The sequence below is a fragment of the Schistocerca piceifrons genome, chromosome 5, assembly GCF_021461385.2.
Source record: "Schistocerca piceifrons isolate TAMUIC-IGC-003096 chromosome 5, iqSchPice1.1, whole genome shotgun sequence".
In the NCBI taxonomy this organism is placed as follows: Eukaryota; Metazoa; Arthropoda; class Insecta; order Orthoptera; family Acrididae; genus Schistocerca; species Schistocerca piceifrons.
Window position 1 is genome coordinate 177,022,055 of NC_060142.1, and position 18,385 is coordinate 177,040,439.

The 18,385-nt window shown below is 41.2% G+C and overlaps 1 protein-coding gene across 1 annotated transcript; it reads left to right on the forward strand.

The window, feature by feature from the left end:
* The first annotated feature begins 7,476 nt into the window (after nt 1-7,476).
* On the forward strand, nt 7,477-15,237 carry LOC124798856 (trypsin delta-like). Its single transcript, XM_047262388.1, has 2 exons — nt 7,477-7,845; nt 15,037-15,237. The coding sequence occupies exons 1-2, from the start codon at nt 7,477-7,479 to the stop codon at nt 15,235-15,237; spliced, it is 570 nt and encodes a 189-aa protein (XP_047118344.1).
* Nucleotides 15,238-18,385: the final 3,148 nt, after the last annotated feature.

The following is an 18,385-nucleotide window of genomic DNA, read 5'->3' on the forward strand; positions in this document are numbered from 1 at the left end:
TATCGTCGGATCGTGAATGGTTTGCCCGACTGCGTGTCTCACCTAAGCGAACGTTAGTGTTTGAATTATAGGCCGACCCTCGAATATCTGGGCGCCCTTGTGTGCATTGCCTTATTTTTTTAAAATTTGTTCTTGTTGATACTTGTATTGCTTCTAGCCGGTTTTGTGTTTTAAATTAGAGTCGTTTTACCCTTAAGGCCTTCAGCCTAGTTTAAAGCACTGTTTCACGTAACCCCTTTGGCATTTAAAAAAATTTTTGAATTTTTAAGTCTTCGGCCTTCAGCCGATTTGAGATTCAGTTGTTTGTTCTTAAGGCCTTCAACCTAAATTAAAGAACAATTTCACGTAAGGACTTTGGCATTTAAAAACATTGTTTCGGAGTTTTAAGTCTTAGGGCTTCATCTGATTTGCATTTAACCTGTTTACTTCAGCCGAACTTAATAACTATTTAAAGATAAGGCTGCGTTTTTCTGATTATGCTTGCGTTTTTAATTTATTGGCCTTGAGTCGTTTTTAGATTAAAGTGGGTTTCAGCTGATAATTAAGTCCCGAAGATTAAAGGTGTGTGTTAAAACACTTTTTGGGGCTCTTGGAATGTTTGATCGAATAATAAAGTTGTATGTTAGAGTGTAAATGACAGCCCCTTATTTTGGCCCCTTTCCACAATTTATTATATCTGTCCTGTCTTGCGGGTTAAGCAGAGCATTTCGGTTGGACCATTACGGAATAGTCGTTCCTCTCATACGTTAAAAACAGACGCAAGGGTCATTCTCCTAAGTAAGAGAAAGGCTACGATGTAACATCTTAGAGGGGCAAGGTAAAATACTCTACGCATGTAATTAATATTCTTTTCAAACATGATTGAATAATAGTTTACATTCACATCGAAAATTCAATTGTAAACGTGGCTACATGCTGACATTTACAACGCTTTCTAGCTTTGAAAAACATATAGAGATGTGAGTTAGTAATTCCATCCCACCACCTTTCACGGATTACAGTAATAGAAATAATTCTGCTACGGAATGTAGTCAAGAAGAAACCTTGCCTTTTTTTTTTATTTTACGTGTCGTCCGTCAGACATTTTAAATAATCCAAAATTTAAACTGCAGCATTGTGCACCTTAAAGTGTGGTAATGGATTTAATTTTTCCTTTGATGTTGTAATTATATTCCTCACTGTTCTTTTAGAACTCCAGTGCATTGTTTACAACAAACTTAGGAAATAGTTATGCTATGAAGCAGTAATTAGAATTCCAAGCTCTTAACAAATGTCTACAAGACGATCGTATCTGACCACTACGTATCAGCTTTTCAGTACGTTTCTGAGCAATGAAGGCTTTGTTTCTTAAAGATGATTTAACCCAAAACATTATTTCACGTGGTATTATTGAGTGAAAATAAACGAAATATATCAACTTTCTGATTTGTTTCTTCCTAAGGTTTGAAATGATTTTAAGCGCCAATACGGCTGAACTAAGTTGTTTTAGGAGATCCTAAATATGTTTTTCCCAATTTAAATTCCCATCAGTTCGGACAGCTAAGAAGTTTGTTTTCCACCATATTTATTTTTTTCTCACTATACGATACACATCATTGGTGTCGTGCCGCTAGATGTGCAAAACGGAATATTACGCATGTTTCTAAAACTGAGGGTGAGACCATTCGCAGAACACCCGTCAATATTACTTTTCAGAACATTGTTTACCATTTCTTCTGTTTCTGTGTGAAGGCTTGGATTGATAGTAATACTAGTTCCTTCTGCAAAAAGAACTAACTCTGCCAATCTCTTATTAGACTGAAAATCATTAACATATATGAGAAACAGCAATGCAGGTAAGATTGAGCCTTGCACAATCCCGTACTTCATTTCTCTCCAGTCACTCTATTGGGTGGATTTCTATCTACAACTTTCTGCATTTTCTCTTAAGTATGACATCATCCACCAACCCCATAAAACTTCAGATTATCTTGGATAATAAATCGATTCACAGTCAAATGCATTAGATGGACCGCAGAAAATACGAACCGGTGCTGATATATTAGCTCATGATCACACAGTTTGGTTAGAGGGCATGTAAATGACATTCTCATTGGAGAAGCCCTTCTTAAACCCAAATTGTCATTTGCTGATGGCATTATTGCAGCGAAGGTGAGATACACAGTTGTGATCAGACGCCATAAGAGGGCGCACACAACATGGACTATGTCATATTTCTAACTTAGGTCAACTAAATGGTTCCAACGCGGACATTCAACACCCAGACGTTGCTTTTAGCAGACGTACACCTGCATTCAGGCAGTATTCGGAGTATCAGCAGTATTCCAAGACTGCATCCTGACCGTATCTATAGTCACCAACGAGAAGAGCCCAGTTGGCCATTCTACTATTTATATTACTCGACGTTCAATTCATTTAGGAGTAGACAAAACTTCAGAGGTTTATCTGTGCAAGGGAACATTTAACAAACTTTGACACGTATAATCAGCGTACTTTAGTTGGGTGTTATTTAATATCTATTTTTATAAGATGTTGATGCTTGATTTTGCCCTAATTTCTGCTGTTGTTTATATAAACCTATTTTTCCTGTAGTGAGGCTTTTCAAGCAATCCACCTTACAACGAGCAAGTACTTTACGCGCAAAAGGATCCTCATACTGCCACATTCATGTTGAAAACCACTAACATGTGTTGAATACACTATGTCTGTTGACTACTATGCAGTGCATAAATCTGCTTAGATTGGGGCATTTCCAATATACATACTAGAAGAATGTGTCCACATTCATTAGCGGACTAGAAAATTAACTAAATATCGAAAATGGCCGTTTGGCGTATTGAAAAATTTATTAAACACGAAATACATGGCGAAAATGATGTCTTTCTTCGGCTTCATCAAGGTCGTGGGGCTCCCTGCACAATAAACCAATGTCGTATGTGAGACACCATACCGGTAATTATGACCTCGAAATCGCAGAGTAGCACCAGTATATAGTGCGACTCTGGTAGTATCTGATCAATGGGAGTGTGAGTTAGCAGCTGAAATTTTTGTTAGATTAAAACAGGCCGGACTGGGACCAGAACCAGGAACCTTATCATCTAGGAATAATATTTTTAGCAACTAAGCTGTTCAACATTGACCCACAAATAATTTTTCCAGTTCGTTTGCTCTTCATTTCCAGATGTACAGCAGCTCACCTGTATCTGTTGAGATAATTGAAGAAAGCATATTGTTTAGAAGAAGTTTCTGTGACGTATCGAAAGTAGGAGAGAGGTACTGAGTAAGAGCAGCGATAGCGAGTTATCTGAGGCTTCCTGATAGCTCAGTCAAGTGCATGGCGTGCAGACTTCAAGAGTCACCGGATCAAGACCTTGTCTGGCTCCTAGTTTTAATCTGCCAGGTAGTTTCGCAATATCACTCACACGCTACTAAAGAGTGAAAAATTGAGAAGTGACTTGTTAATAGCCCACCATATCTGACAACCTGCCTGTATGCAGTATGAGATGCCGTGAATCAGGTCACTCACTTGTGAACACGTGGAAATAAACTAACAATTTTCACAACGTTACACTATTCCAACTAGAAAACGTGGACCGTTAGTAGGTAGAAAATTATAGGATGATAGGTCTGTTTCTTACTGAAAAGTCTGATGTATATTTAATCACATTAGCTCCCGACTTTACTGCAGTTTTTTTGCGAAGACTTGCGAACATTAGTAAATTAATTTTTTGTAAGTCAGTCCGTACTTGGTATTTATGCACTATCTGTCATATTTAGATGCTTGATACGGGAAAGTACACATTGACAACATATCTGTATGTGAAACTAAACCCATCATTTCATCCCCAAGATTTTGGTCTAGAAACATTTACATCTGAAAAATCAAAATTGAGGTTACTTTTTATGAACAGTCAGAATGTATTTTCATTTCTGTGGATAGTGCAATAGTGATGAAGGTTTCTCGGGTCTCCAGCCAGGTGGTAGGGCTCATATCTCGCGACGTTTCGGGAAGTGTTATACTAGCCATCTTCTGGCGAAGTGTCGAGATTGGCGGAGAGCGGGCTATTTATATGCGCGGTCACCGCCCTCCACTAGACCTCCGGTGGCTGCGGTGGACCGGCAGCGTGTGCGCGGTGGTAGGGTTAGCGGTCGCCACCGGCGGCCGCGTTCGGTTCTCGGTGTAAGCATTCCGTCTGCGTCCGCGGCGGAGGACATTGACGCGCGCGCTCCGTACGGATTGCCGCTATCGCAGGGTTCCATGCGCGCACGCTGCTCACATGCCACTTACAACTGGCATAGACTTACCAGCCTACCTGTGGGAATGGGCCGACTGCAGTACGTACTCCAACAGAGAGGTGCATCTAAACAACTCGGCAAATTCGGCAGACTAGAGATTAATGGCACCATAGCCGTGGTCAATTTAACTGGAAAAGAACTGGACGCTGCCACAATCACAGTCCTCAGAAAAGGACGGAATTTCGCCCCCGTCTCCAGAACGATCCCGAAACCAGATATTATCAGCGGCGTGGAAGAAGCAGTACAAGGGCTCCCAAAGAATTAAGCAGAGGAAGTCAGACTACTCGTCAGCTTCGACGTGACGTCGCTTTTCACGAAAGTGCCCCTTCAAGACTTTTAGCCCAGCAATTTGAACCACAAATAGTCAGCTTCTTCCAACACACACTACCAACCACCTACTTTCAGTGCAACGGGGAATTCTTCGAGGAGATCGGCGGTGTGGCCATGGGCTCCCCACAGGCTCCTGCGATTGCAAACCTCTGTATGGAATATTTAGCGGAGGGGGCCCTTCAAACTGCCAGACATAAACCAAAGCACTTCTTCCACTATGTCGACGACACTTTTGTCATGTGGGGACATGGCTAACAGGAGCTGGATGAGTTTCTGGAACATCTCAACAGCATCCATTTGAACATCAAATTTACAATGAAAATGGAGGAAAATGGATGCCTCCCCTTGCTTGATATTTTAATTAAGAAGAAGGCAGGTGGTTCGCTAGGGCATGCAGTACATATGAAAAAGGCACACACACAGACCTATACCTTCATGTAACAAGCGTCCACCATCCAGCACGAAGACAAACAGTACTGACCACCTTGGTAAATAGGGCGCGCGCCAAATGGTTCAAATGGCTCTGAGCACTATGGGACCTAACATCTGTGGTCATCAGTCCCCTAGAACTTAGAACTACTTAAACCTAACTAACCTAAGGACTTCACAGACATCGATGCCCGAGGCAGGATTCGAACCTGCGACCGTAGCGGTCACGCGGTTCCAGACTGAAGCGCCTAGAACCGCACAGCCGGCGCGCGCCATCTGCGACAAAGACAGCCTACCATCCGAGCTGCAACACCTGAGGGAAATCTTCCACCATAATGGCTACAGTGAAACGCAGATCAACAGGGCACTTAAAAGGAAGAAGGAAACAGTGGGAACCCCAGAAGAAGATGATGAAGAAGAAGAAGACAAACGACTCGCGTTCCTTCCGTACGTGGGTACGCTCTTGGTCAAAATTGCACGTCTTCTGCAGAAATGCAATATCAAAACCGTTCTCCGACCGCCACAGAAACTGAGGGAGCTCCTAGGTTCTGCCAAAGGTGCGCTGAACCTTAAAACATCAAGAGTACACAGCATTGCTTGTGAATGCGGTAAACAATACATCGGGCAAACAGAACGCGGTGTATCTAAACACTGCTAAGAACATATCAGATTGTGCGACTAGGTCACACAGAAAAATCAGCCATAGCAGAACACAGCACAAATGAAGAACACACCTTCAACATCGAAAACATTAAGGTACTGTGCCGAGCACCTGGCTTCTGGGAAAGCGTCATCAAAAAATCCATAGAATTAAGGATTTACGACAATCTGGTCAACAGAGATGAGGAATAACAACTTAGCGCAGCATGGGACCCCGCGATAGCGGCAATACGTCGGGAGCGCGCGCGTCAACGTCCTCCGCCGCGGACGCAGACGGAATGCTTACACCGAGATCGGAACCTGGCCGCCTGGGGCGACCGCTATTCCCACCACCGCGCCCACGCCGCCGGTCCACCGCAGCCACCCGAGGTCCAGTGGAGGGGGGTGACCGCGCATATAAATAGCCCACTCTCCGGGAATCTCGACACTTCGCCAGAAGATGTGTAGTATGACACTTCCCGAAACGTCACGAGATATCAACGCTACCATCCGGCTGGAGACCCGAGAAACCTTCATCAGCAGTTAACGCCGGGAAAGCCTACTGTCACATATAGTGCAATGGTGTCTACAATCTACTGTACTCCAAATAGTACCATGAAAAAGCCCAAAAAACTTCATACCACTATCTGATATAGATTTTTTGCGTATAAAATAAACAATTCTTGGGTTGGGAAATTCACTTCCAAGTTACCTTTGATGTATGACTCGCCTTTGATTTTTGTAATACTTTCCATTTGTGTAATATTCACATTTTCTTGGTTTAGACGTTCCTCATTTTCTCTCTTCTATCTCTGGTTTCTCTCTCTCATTCCGGCGTCATAATTTCCTCAAGGACCCACATTCTCGCTTTGGCTGCTCTCATTGAATTAACTGCTAACAGTGATTGTCTTATAGTAAAGCCGGAATATGTTCATAGCAATAGAACTTCACAGTAGCTGACTTCCCCACGTTAAAACAAATTACAGATATAATATGTCTCGAGAATAACAATACCAGCACTCAAAGTAGAGAAATGTTTATAAATAAAACAGTGTTCAAAAATCAAAGGTATACAAAGGAAACTTAACAGCATCGGAAAGCTTATCTTCTAATAGGGCTGTCAGCTTTAAAAGTAGTTCTATAATGTATGCTTCTGAGAATCTTGACAACATGGACGTGTGAAAGCAACCGAAACATGCGTGTGGGCGCACAATGAGAGGTCTTTTAGTTGATTTTTAAGCAATTTTCTGTTGTCCAGTCAATTTGTTTTCACAACCATTATGATCAAAAACTGTAAAGATCGATTTAAGATGAAAAGCAAATAATCAATTTTTTCAGTGGACTCACAGGCAAGTTAACAGGTGATATTAATAACACTTCTCTACCAGTGAAGTAGTTCGAGTGTCCATTAGAAATTCTTCGGCACTATAAACCATTTTAACCCTGAAGTGAACCATCAGAAGGCGCTGTCACCTATATCTTATCTATAATCGACCTTCTCTGCTGATGTAAATCGTATAAGTCTTCATTTACTTTTTCAGAAAGGAATGAGTCCAATTTAGAACCGAGTGTCGGATGTGAAACTACTTACATATAAAGTAGCAATAAGATAAGATCTTGATATATTTTCACTCGACACGATGTGATCGGTTGAGTAAGAGAACTTTGTTCATGTTCTAGGGCTTCGGGAAATTACAGTTCGAGAGAACTGATAATAAATCATTCAGTCTGGTACTATATATGTCGGCTAAAGGGAAGGGTATGCTGTACTTGCCACCCGCCATGCTTCGTGCAGCCTCTGCACTAGTCTTGTGCCTCGTGGCGGAGTGCCTGGCGTTACCCAGCGGAAGCAGGCACTGGCGCACAGCTCATGACCGAGTAGTCGGTGGCAGTGATGCCAACATTTCCGACTACCCCTACTCGCTGCAGCTGATGGTCAGCGGTGAATTCTACTGCTGTGCGTCAGTCATCGGTGCAAACTGGGTGCTGACGGCTGGACACTGTCTCGAAGGCGTCACAACCGACATACTGAGCTTTCGGGCTGGTACTTCCACACGAGACACCGGCGGCACAGTCCATGAAGCTCTCACTGCTATCGCACATGAGCAGTACAATACCTACACTCTGGACTACGACATTGGAGTCGTGCAGGTGAGTCGCTCGTATTTCCTGACATCATTATTAGACAGCACTGATAGCCGTCCCGAGTGGCCGAGCGGTTCTAGGCGCTACAGTCTGGAACCGCGCGACTGCTACGGTCGCAGGTTCGATTCCTGCCTCGGGCATGGATGTGTGTGATGTCCTTAGGTTATTTAGGATTAAGTATTTCAAAGTTCTAGGGGACTGATTACCTCCTAAGTTAAGTCCCACAGTGCTCAGAGCCATTTTGAACCAGCACTGATATGTTGATCCACTTACAGTACACCTCAATGAATTAATGAATCGGGCAGCACGTAGCTTCCTTGAAATGAAAGTGTTTAATAATGTTGGAATATTGCTGCGCGGTGTTGGATCCTTACCAGGTGGGATTGACGGAGGACATCGAAAGGGTGCAAAAATGGGCAGCTCGTTTTGTATTATCACGTAATAGGGGGGAGAGTGTAGCAGATATGATATGCGAGTTGGGATGGAAGTCTTTAAAGCAAAGACGTTTTTCGTCGCGGCGAGATCTATTTACGAAATTTCAGTCACCAACTTTCTCTTCCGAACGCGAAAATACTTTTTTGAGCCCAACCTACATAGGTAGGAATGATCATCAAAATAAAATAAGAGATATCAGAGCTCGAACAGAAAGGTTTAGGTGTTCGTTTTTCCCGCGCGCTATTCGGGAGTGGAACGGTAGAGAGATAGTATGATTGTGGTTCGATGAACCCTCTGCCAAGCACTTAAATGTGAATTGCAGAGTAATCATGTAGATGTACGAAGTTTACGACGCTCATGAAACTGACTTATATTCAGTTGTGTTTGGTGATATCACATGCTTCCTTGGTGTCACTCAAGGTCCATTACGAGTGTGATAACAAGTCGGAGAGCTACAACTACAAATGTGTATAGTTTAGAGGCGGGAATCGTTATGCAGCTTCGCTACTGCAGCCATAGCACGTGCACAGGACGTCTTTTCCATAGTAATGCATTATTATGCGTGAGCGAAAACACCAAGAAGGGCAACGAAAATGGGAACAGAGAGGTGAAGCAGGAGGGGAAAGAAGAAGAAGAATGGAAGGAAAGGAGGGCACAGAAGTGGGCTGGAGTGGAAATATTTGGAAGGATAATGTGAGGAGACTTTCCGTAACACCGATCTCACCATTTTACAATCACACTTGACTCTTATCTTCGTCGTCCAGTTCACGTCACTCTGCTAATGCCAAATAAGCCAATGCGTACGGTAAGGATGCGATTTTGCGTTCTTTAGTTGTCTGATTTTGTCTTGCCTTGATCGCCAATGAAAAAATTAAAAAGGAAGAAGTGTGATTTTGGACTGTATGTTTGGAATGTTTTGCATTGTATCATACAAAACAAATGATGAAGCTAAGTAGCAGTTAGAATTTAAAAAAATGGTGTGATGTCTACTGTGGAGGTAGGAAAAGAGGGGCAGGGGCTAAAAGTCAAAATCTGCTATATACCTCCGTTACTCTACTTACGCCTTATAGGACATAACATACTCGTAGGCATCTTCACGTAGGGGTCTACAGCCTAACGTTAGTACACATTTGCTGTCTGCTGGTGGAATCCAGGACGGAGAGTTCGAAAATATCGTCCAGGTCACCCCTTGCAGTTTGTCCAAACAGAACTATGATTTCATCCGTGGGACAATGTCTGTTGAGTGTCCTAAAGGTTTATCCTAGCCCTGTACCATTATTACAGTGTTTTCCCATGGGGATGTGTAGAGATTGAGAAGATGCTCTTGGGCCTCATACGAACCTCTAGATATATCCCTTGTCTATAAACAACAAATGAGAAATACGATAATCCGCGAAGTCGTTCGACACCACAGTGATGGTCCTTGTAATTACATAAGATGTTTCATGAGATATGGAATATAGGTCAGTAACTATTTACTCGTAAACCTATAATCATTTAATAAAGATGATTTACATTGCACAAACTGAAAAGTACAAATTATCACTATTTCAGTATGATTGTTAGTTCCTTTCGTTTTATGCATTATTTAAGTAGTGCTGTAGGAGTATCATCCATGGTCAGAAAATAGTGGTCGCAGGTACACAGAGAAACGTTCCAGACTTCTTGAAATGTATCCAAGGATGATAACGCTATAGACAAGGCAGGAGACTTTTATTTAGGATATATATATATATATATATATATATATATATATATATATATATATATATCTCCTGAAAGGACTGTACCACTAACTGTAAATTGGCTACTAGTAAGTGCTCTCCCACTAATCCAAGTCCACGTAGTTTCACTTCCTTATCCTCCTTACCCTAGCCTGCTCCAGCCGAGCTAGCTATCCGTCTGTAATGTTCTGCCATCCACGAGATGTTTACATCTAACCATACAATAAAGGCTTTCACGGCCGCATGTTTCAGCTTTACCTCTAACCATTCTTCGTTATTATTTGAAGCATTAGCAACCATGTATGTACCACCTGAGCTCTCCATTGGACCTTGCTCTACGTTATCTGATATTTTCCAAAAATATTCATACAGCAATATTTCTACCGTGTAGAAAAATGTTCAACTCATCTCCAGTTTAATTTCATGAAAGTTATCATGATACATTCCATTCTTATCACATACCCGATCACCCCCCCCCCCCCCTCATGAAAAAAGAAATGTCGACAATATTATCCTTTTCACTAATCACATGTTTCAGTGTCCTTCTAATCACTTTTCCATGTTAATATTTATAGAATTCCTCGCCTGTATCATTTAGTTCATTGTTAATGTTGACTCACTTTCTTTCAACTCAATTGTTATAAAATGCGCTGGGGAGCATGCAGCTAATATCAAAAAATATTCTCTTATATTCTTCACTAACATCATCAATTGTTTGTAGAAGCTCTTATGGAAACAGTAGACCGCCGTCTACAAGTAGAAGATGATTCAACTGAAATTAGCTGTTACGCTTCTCTACGTTATTCCACTTCTAAGTATGAGAAACCCTCCAAGATAAGGCTGAGAAAAACTTTATTGGTTTCATGTCACCGACCCCAATGTCTTCCTCTGTTCTGATTTTTACACTTTCTTGATACAATCAAATTGGAGCCAGGACCTGACAATACACGTTACTTTAGAGATAATTTACGATAAAAAATAGATAAGTTTAATTCCTAGTACCTGAAGTAAAGTTACCATAAATGTCTGGTGACTTTTGTAACTCAAGCAATCCATCTCAATGTCTTGCATTCGGCGGTAAGCTAACCTCCGCACTAAGATCAGTAGTGACATCTTTGTAGATTTACACGTTTTGTAAAGCAATACGAAGAGCACCCTGTAGGATAAACAGCACTACTGAACTTGTTATCACCTGAACCGCATTTCTGGTATGTAATGTATTAATTTCTGGAAAACTGATTAACTGTTATCGAATATGTTGTTTGAAAATACTCTTCCCCTTAACAGACATGCGTCAAGAATCTTTCTGTGTGGTACACGGACGTTGGAACATCTCTGCCCTCCCTCAGACGAATTGCCTTGCTATTCAAAAACTAAGCAGTGTATGAATATTTTCTCAATCATTATTACCCCATGGGTTTTTAACATAAAGTTAAATTTATCTGACTACTGTTTGGCACTGACTGTAATCGTTTCACGTCATGAAATCTTAGTGTGACTGTACCACTTTTCTAATAACCTAATAGACATATTGCGTGACTGTTTGCTGCATCCGTGCACCAACTAAAATGGAACTAAAGCTTACAGTCTGTGGAGCCTATTAGGACCGGGACAATGGCCGACGTCATACAACACAACGATCGTTTTCCACCTGCTATTGATATATTTAGCCGTAAGTAGCCAAAGGATGTTGCAAGCAAGGCTGACCAGACATGAAAGCATCGGCAAACTTCAAAATTCTTATTTCTTCTCACTGAAATAGAATTCTTTCACCAAACTTTTCTTTGGTTTCCTTTACTGGTTGGTCAGTGTACAGATTGAATAAAATCTGAAAATGCTGCAGCAGTGCCTCACCAGCTTCTCAACCACTGCTTCTCTTTCACACACCTCAATTCTTTTAAATGCTGGCCGGCCGCGGTGGTCTCGCGGTTAAGGCGCTCAGTCCGGAACCGTGCGACTGCTACGGTCGCAGGTTCGAATCCTGCCTCGGGCATGGATGTGTGTGATGTCCTTAGGTTAGTTAGGTTTAAGTAGTTCTAAGTTCTAGGGGACTGATGACCACAGAAGTTAAGTCCCATAGTGCTCAGAGCCATGTGAACCATTTTAAATGCTGTCTGGTTATTGTACTAATAACCTCTCGCTCCTGTGCTACCTTAAGAATTTGAAAGAGTATATTCCAGTTAACATTACTGAAAGCTTTGTCCAAGTCTACAAATGCTAATAACATAGGTTTGCCTTACCTGACCCTGTTTTCTAAGGTACGTTGTCGTACCTCATGTCCCAAAATTCTTCTGAACCTAAATCAATCTCTCCAACGGTTGGCTTCTACCAGTTCTTCTATTCTTCGTTAAATACTTCGTGTCATTATTTTGCAAGCATGACTTGTTAAACTGATAGTTCGATAATATTTACATTCGTCAGCTTCTGTATTATTTCGGATTGAAATTATTACATTCTTTTTGAAGTCTGAGGCTATTTTCCTGTTTTCTCTTTGATACGTTTCCCCCAGTACATATTCTAGGACTAATTTTTTTGTTCCAGCTACCGAGTTGCAGTTATACATCTTACCTGTCTGAATAATTTCCATTATTTCCTCATACGTTCATTCAGTCCCATTGTCATCTGCGGAGACAATTGCATATAAACTTGTACTACTGTGAGGGGTGTTGGCTTTGTGTCTGACTTGGCTACGATAATGCGTTCAGTATGTTGCCCTTAGTAGCCTACCCGATTAACGGATCTAACAGTCTACATTCCATCTGCAGAATTCCAGTTTTGCTTTGTCTGAAGAGGACATCTTCCTGAGTAGTCCCTGTCTGGAGATCCGAATGGGAGAGTATTCCATCTCCGGAATAATTTAACACAAAGAATACTTCCAGTAAAGCTGCCCGTCCTTGCCTTTAACTGTTCAGAGTACTAGCACATCAAGGCCATGTTGGAAGACGTTAGAAAACGAGATCAGTCAATCACCCAGACTGTTGTCCCTGCAGGTACTGAAAAGATCCTGCCCATCTTCAGGAACTACATGTTTTTCTAACCTCTCCACAGATACCCCTCTGCTGTGGTTGCACTTACGATATGGTTGTATCGTCGAGGCACTCAAGCTATCCCACGCCGGCAGTGCCTTTGTTCATGTGGCAGACAGTTGACACATACATGAAATATGACTTATATTTATTTTGTGAATGAAAACATGGTCCAGATAAGCTGTATATTTTTTTTTATTATCTTTGTGATTCGCTAGATTCGACCTTTGCTCCTTTTCAAGCACGTATCTTAAGCTTCCAGCTTCATTCAAAAAATGGTTCAAATGGCTCTGAGCACTATGGGACTCAACTGCTGAGGTCATTAGTCCCCTAGAACTTAGAACTAGTTAAACCTAACTAACCTAAGGACATCACAAACATCCATGCCCGAGGCAGGATTGGAACCTGCGACCGTAGCGGTCTTGCGGTTCCAGACTGCAGCGCCTCTAACCGCACGGCCACTTCGGCCGGCTCCCAGCTTCATTTTACGTTGTAATATACTGATGATATATGTCGACAGGATTACATCTTACTTCTGTTCTTATGTGGCACAGAAACAACTATTACACGTCGTTACCTCTCTTAGCCGTCAAAAACACAAAGTCATCTTTCAGTTTATGTCGTCTAAAAGACGTAACTATATACAGAAGCATACTGATTTGTGCGACATATAGCAATGAGATGTATTTCCGTCAACCTGTTCCATCGATATAATGTAAAATGATGCCGAAATATTAACATATGGGCTTAAAAATGAGTAAGGATTAAAGATCGAATTTGGCCAATCGCATATATATAAAAGATATACAACCTACCTGGGTCATATCTTCATTCACAAAACACGTTCTCTCTGTCGATCGCCACAAAAAAAGAAAAGAAAATTTCTGTTGTAATTCAGAGACATTCGAGTGTGCAGGAGTGATCCCTTATCAAATCCCGACCGGTTCTAGGCGCTTCAGTCAGGAACCGCGTGACTGCTACGATCGTAGGTTCCAATCCTGCCTCGCGCATGGATGTGTATGATGTCCTTAGGTTAGTTAGGTTTAAGTAGTACTATGTTCTAGGGGACTGATGACCTAAGATGTTAAGTCCCATAGTGGTAAGAGCCTTATCGAATCAGCCTGGTATATGCAAACGATGTATATGCGTAAGTGTTATTAGAAAACTGGAAGTATCCAGAATGAGATTTTCACTCTGCAGTGGAGTGTGCGCTGGTATGAAACTTCCTGGCAGATTAAAACTGTGTGCCGGACCAAGACTCGAACTGGGACCTTTGCCTTTCGCGGGCAAGTGCTCTACCACTTGCCCGTGAAAGGCAAAGGTCCCGAGTTCGACTCTTGGTCCGGGTCCGGCATGCAGTTTTAATCTGCCAGGAAGTTTCATATCACCTCACTCTCCGCTGCTGAGTGAAAACCTCATTCTCTAAACATCCCCCAGACTGTGGCTGTGCCATGTCTCCGCAATATCCTTTCTTTCAGGAGTGCTAGTTCTGCATGGTTCGCAGGAGAGCTTCGGTGATTAAGCTTTGGGGACGGGGCGTGAGTCGTGCTTGGATAGCACAGATGGTAGAGCACTTGCCCGCGAAAGGCAAAGGTCACGAGTTCGGCTCTCGGTCAGGCACACAGTTTTAATCTGCCAGGAAGTTTCATAACTGGAACTATGTCTTGAGCAATATTTCGAATTTTTTCATGTATTCACAGGCTAACATAAACAGGTAGCTGTAGTTCTCGTAGAGGATCACCTCTGATGGCAAGGCAAAATCTGACTCTCATCACTTAACACAGCCATGTAGCAATGTGTACTTCTGTAGTTTCGTGAATGTAAGACAGCATTGTTCCATTAATAGACAGTTGAGAAAAAAGGTACAGAAGTAACATGTTTGCTCAAGAAGATTATATCAATTTGTCGAATCTCTGCAGTTAGCTGTTTCCAAAGAACACATTGCATACTTAGCATTTTCTGACGGCTAACGTGACCGATATTGACCTTCTCATTTTGTTCTCGTTTCCAAGATCTCTGGGTCATTTCCATTGGGAGATAACGTCCAGACAATCGGCCTGCCTGCTGCAGACTACGACCCACCAGGGGGTCTTGCTGCCACACTGACCGGTTGGGGCGTGCTTATAACCAACGGTCCTCTACCAGACGTGCTGCAGAAAGTCGACGTCAACGTCATCGACAGGAGACGTGCCAGAGCATCATCAACTCGATAAGCGAAGTGAGAGATCTGTCCCACGTGTCTGAGCGCATGATCTGCGCCGGAGAGGCGGGGAAGGCGGCTTGCGGTGGGGACTCCGGAGGCCCCCTGGTCAGCGGAGGTACGCAGATCGGCATCGTCTCGTGGAAGATGAGCGGCTACTGCGAGAAAGCGGGCTCCGTCTACGCCAGTGTGGGCAGTCTGCGCTCCTGGATTACAAGCAAGACCAATATCTAATGGCCCGTTACGTTTCACTTACGAGCACAAATTGGCTGTGGTAAATACGTAACCTGAACTTCAAAAACTTGAACTAAACAGTTCACGAGATTCCTATCCAGACGCCAGGTCATCCGCAATGATACAAATTAAAGACTGAGTCCTTCGATGGAAATTATCATCCTCACTCAAACTCTCTAAATAATTCCATTATCAAATGGATTAGTAGATATTAAACGTTGACACTCTTACAAATAGATGATCAGCAGGCACTTTAAAATGCTGAGTTTATCATTGACGTCCACTGTCCCTACTTTGACTCGGAGCTCTATATTTATTAGTTCAAATGTTTAATGAGAGGAGGGTGAAGATGTTATGAATGAACTGAAATAAATGTGTTTTCCTATATAAATGGAAAGTAGATTTTAAAAATAGTCTACTGTAACATTTTATAATTTGTCATCAAAATGTGCACCTACGAGATGAGAAAAATTTGCTTTGTTTGCTACTTCATTAAAAGGAGGTGTTACAGTTTTCATAGTGTCAGACTAAAAACTGCACTTCTAAAATTTTAAAGCAAGTGCAGAATTAGGTACTAACACATGGGACTTGTTATTCGTTTTCATCTGCTCACGATTTGTATGCAGATGTCATGATAAAACTATCTAATATTTATAAAACTGACCCTAATTGTAGTCTTGATTACAATAATTCATTGTTCATTTGAATTAAGAACAACTGAATAACAAGACTGAAACTTGTGGGCACAAATTAGTGTCATTTCTTGCAAGTGCTATAAATGTGGATTTGATTTTTTAAAACTTTTATTCTAGAATCCAATTTTGTTTTCACATGGATCCACTAACTCAATATAGATGTAAGCATTGCTCATTATGGAAAGTACAGTTTCCATTTTGATTTTCAATGGGCCAATTTCAGCTTCATAGTCATTTTCAGTCATCAGTGAAACTCCATCAAAACACATACATAGAGTAAAAAAGCTACATACATAAAAACAACACATGCCATGTTGTCAATTTAATGTACTAATGGAGAAATTTGGCGTTAGCCATGTTGTCAATTTAATGTACTAATGGAGAAATTTGGCGTTATTTGTAGCTGAACGTCCATGCCCGTGGCACGCAGCGTCTGGGATACTAATTAACGTTTATGATGTCATATCTCTTGAACTGTTGTCGCACAATGAAATAATTTTGTAGTTAGATTCAGCGATATATGGGGATACTATCTGCGAATTTTTTTGCGAATACAGTTGATAGCAAAGTAGTAATAAATTTAAGCGTCATACATGATTCGGAAGTTTTTCGCGCATCTCATTGTTTCTATACCACATCTGAATGCTGAATTACATTCAGTGGTATATTTTAAGGAACCATTTGCACTCGAGCACAGACGATATTTAATTTACTGAACTTAGATGATATGTATTTTTTAAGACAAGAGAAACCAAAATAAAAGAATTAACACCGCTCTCTTGTCGCAGCCTGTAGGCACCCACACTCTTATGTCATTCGTTGTCCTAGATAGACGTAATATTTTGTGTGGCTCCACAGTTAGCCATATTGATACTTATTTGCGGAAAAGAGGCGCAGAATTAATAAGTCGCTCTCATTTGCGAATTATCTGCAGTTATTTACCTATAATTTTACGTAAGTGTAATTCATATTGTATATGTTAAAATGAATATATGTTTTATTTAATCGTATGCTTTTCTCTGTTTTAGTAGTTTTAGTCACCCCATTGACGTGATTGAAGCTGAGGTCAGATATCAGACTTTGTCTACAAAACTATATAATGAGCCCTGGTTACTTTCCGTACATCTTCGGATGTGCGAAGCTCGATAAATTCACGGCGTAAATTTTAATCTCTCAAATACTTATTCAAGCAACAAACAATAACAATTATTATTATTATTACAAATTATTATATATATATATATATATATATAAAATTTTATTTGTTAAAATATGTACATAGTATTCGTAACATATGTTGCAAATACAATTAGTAGAAGGACGTGTTTAATTATAACGCCATGCCTATGCGCTACTTCTACTGCACGAACAGCGGAAAAGTAGAAAGCGACAATCATTTATCACTTCCTCATTTTGTAGATATTCCCAGCGACGAAAAGTTTCGTAAACGTTTGTTGCAAGTCGCTAAGTGCAGTAGTTCTCAAATAGTGGATGGTTAAAATCTGGAAATTAACGCGTAGCGGGCAACGATCCTTTTTCATCCTAACCCCATCCCTTTTATGGCTCTTACACACACACACACACACACACACACACAGAGAGAGAGAGAGAGAGAGAGAGAGAGAGAGAGAGAGAGAGAGAAACACTCATCCTTTCCTATGATATGTATGGATGATACATAAGTACCGGGATTCATATAACTTTCACCTAAGATATTTCAATATATGTAGCGTGCCAAACAAACCATATGCGAAGCCATTCAACACTAAAATGCTAGGTACAAAATAGCGACAGAATTCCATTATAACTTATGTACCTATCGAACAACAGACCACTGAAATTGAACATTATATCATACACCAACATCTATTTTATTTTCGTGGTACGTCCACATGCAGGCTGAAATATGGAACAGCTGCCCCGAGGTATAACAAAAATATTCTCAAAGACTAATACGCAAGAGCTTTTTATCGACGATGTATACCTCACAGATGGCATGCATTAATTGTATCTTTAATGCTTAACACACTGAAGCACATCTGATTAACGTTGATATTTAAACACATCTGATTAATGTTGAATGAGACTCACACTGATTGTAAAAGCACATCTAAGATTCAGTATGTAAGGATATGTGACTGATGTTGACTATAAAAATGCAACGGACTGATAGTGAATATACAAACCCATCGCATTAGTAATGGGTGTGCATCTGACTGACATGAATATTTA

What these genes read in the sequence shown, in the direction of transcription:
- LOC124798856 (XM_047262388.1), top strand. Translation starts at nt 7,477, where the DNA reads ATGCTTCGTGCAGCCTCTGCACTAGTCTTGTGCCTCGTGGCGGAGTGC. An exon ending in ACGACATTGGAGTCGTGCAG is followed by an intron (nt 7,846 to 15,036) that starts GTGAGTCGCTCG and finishes CTCGTTTCCAAG; the next exon opens with ATCTCTGGGTCATTTCCATT.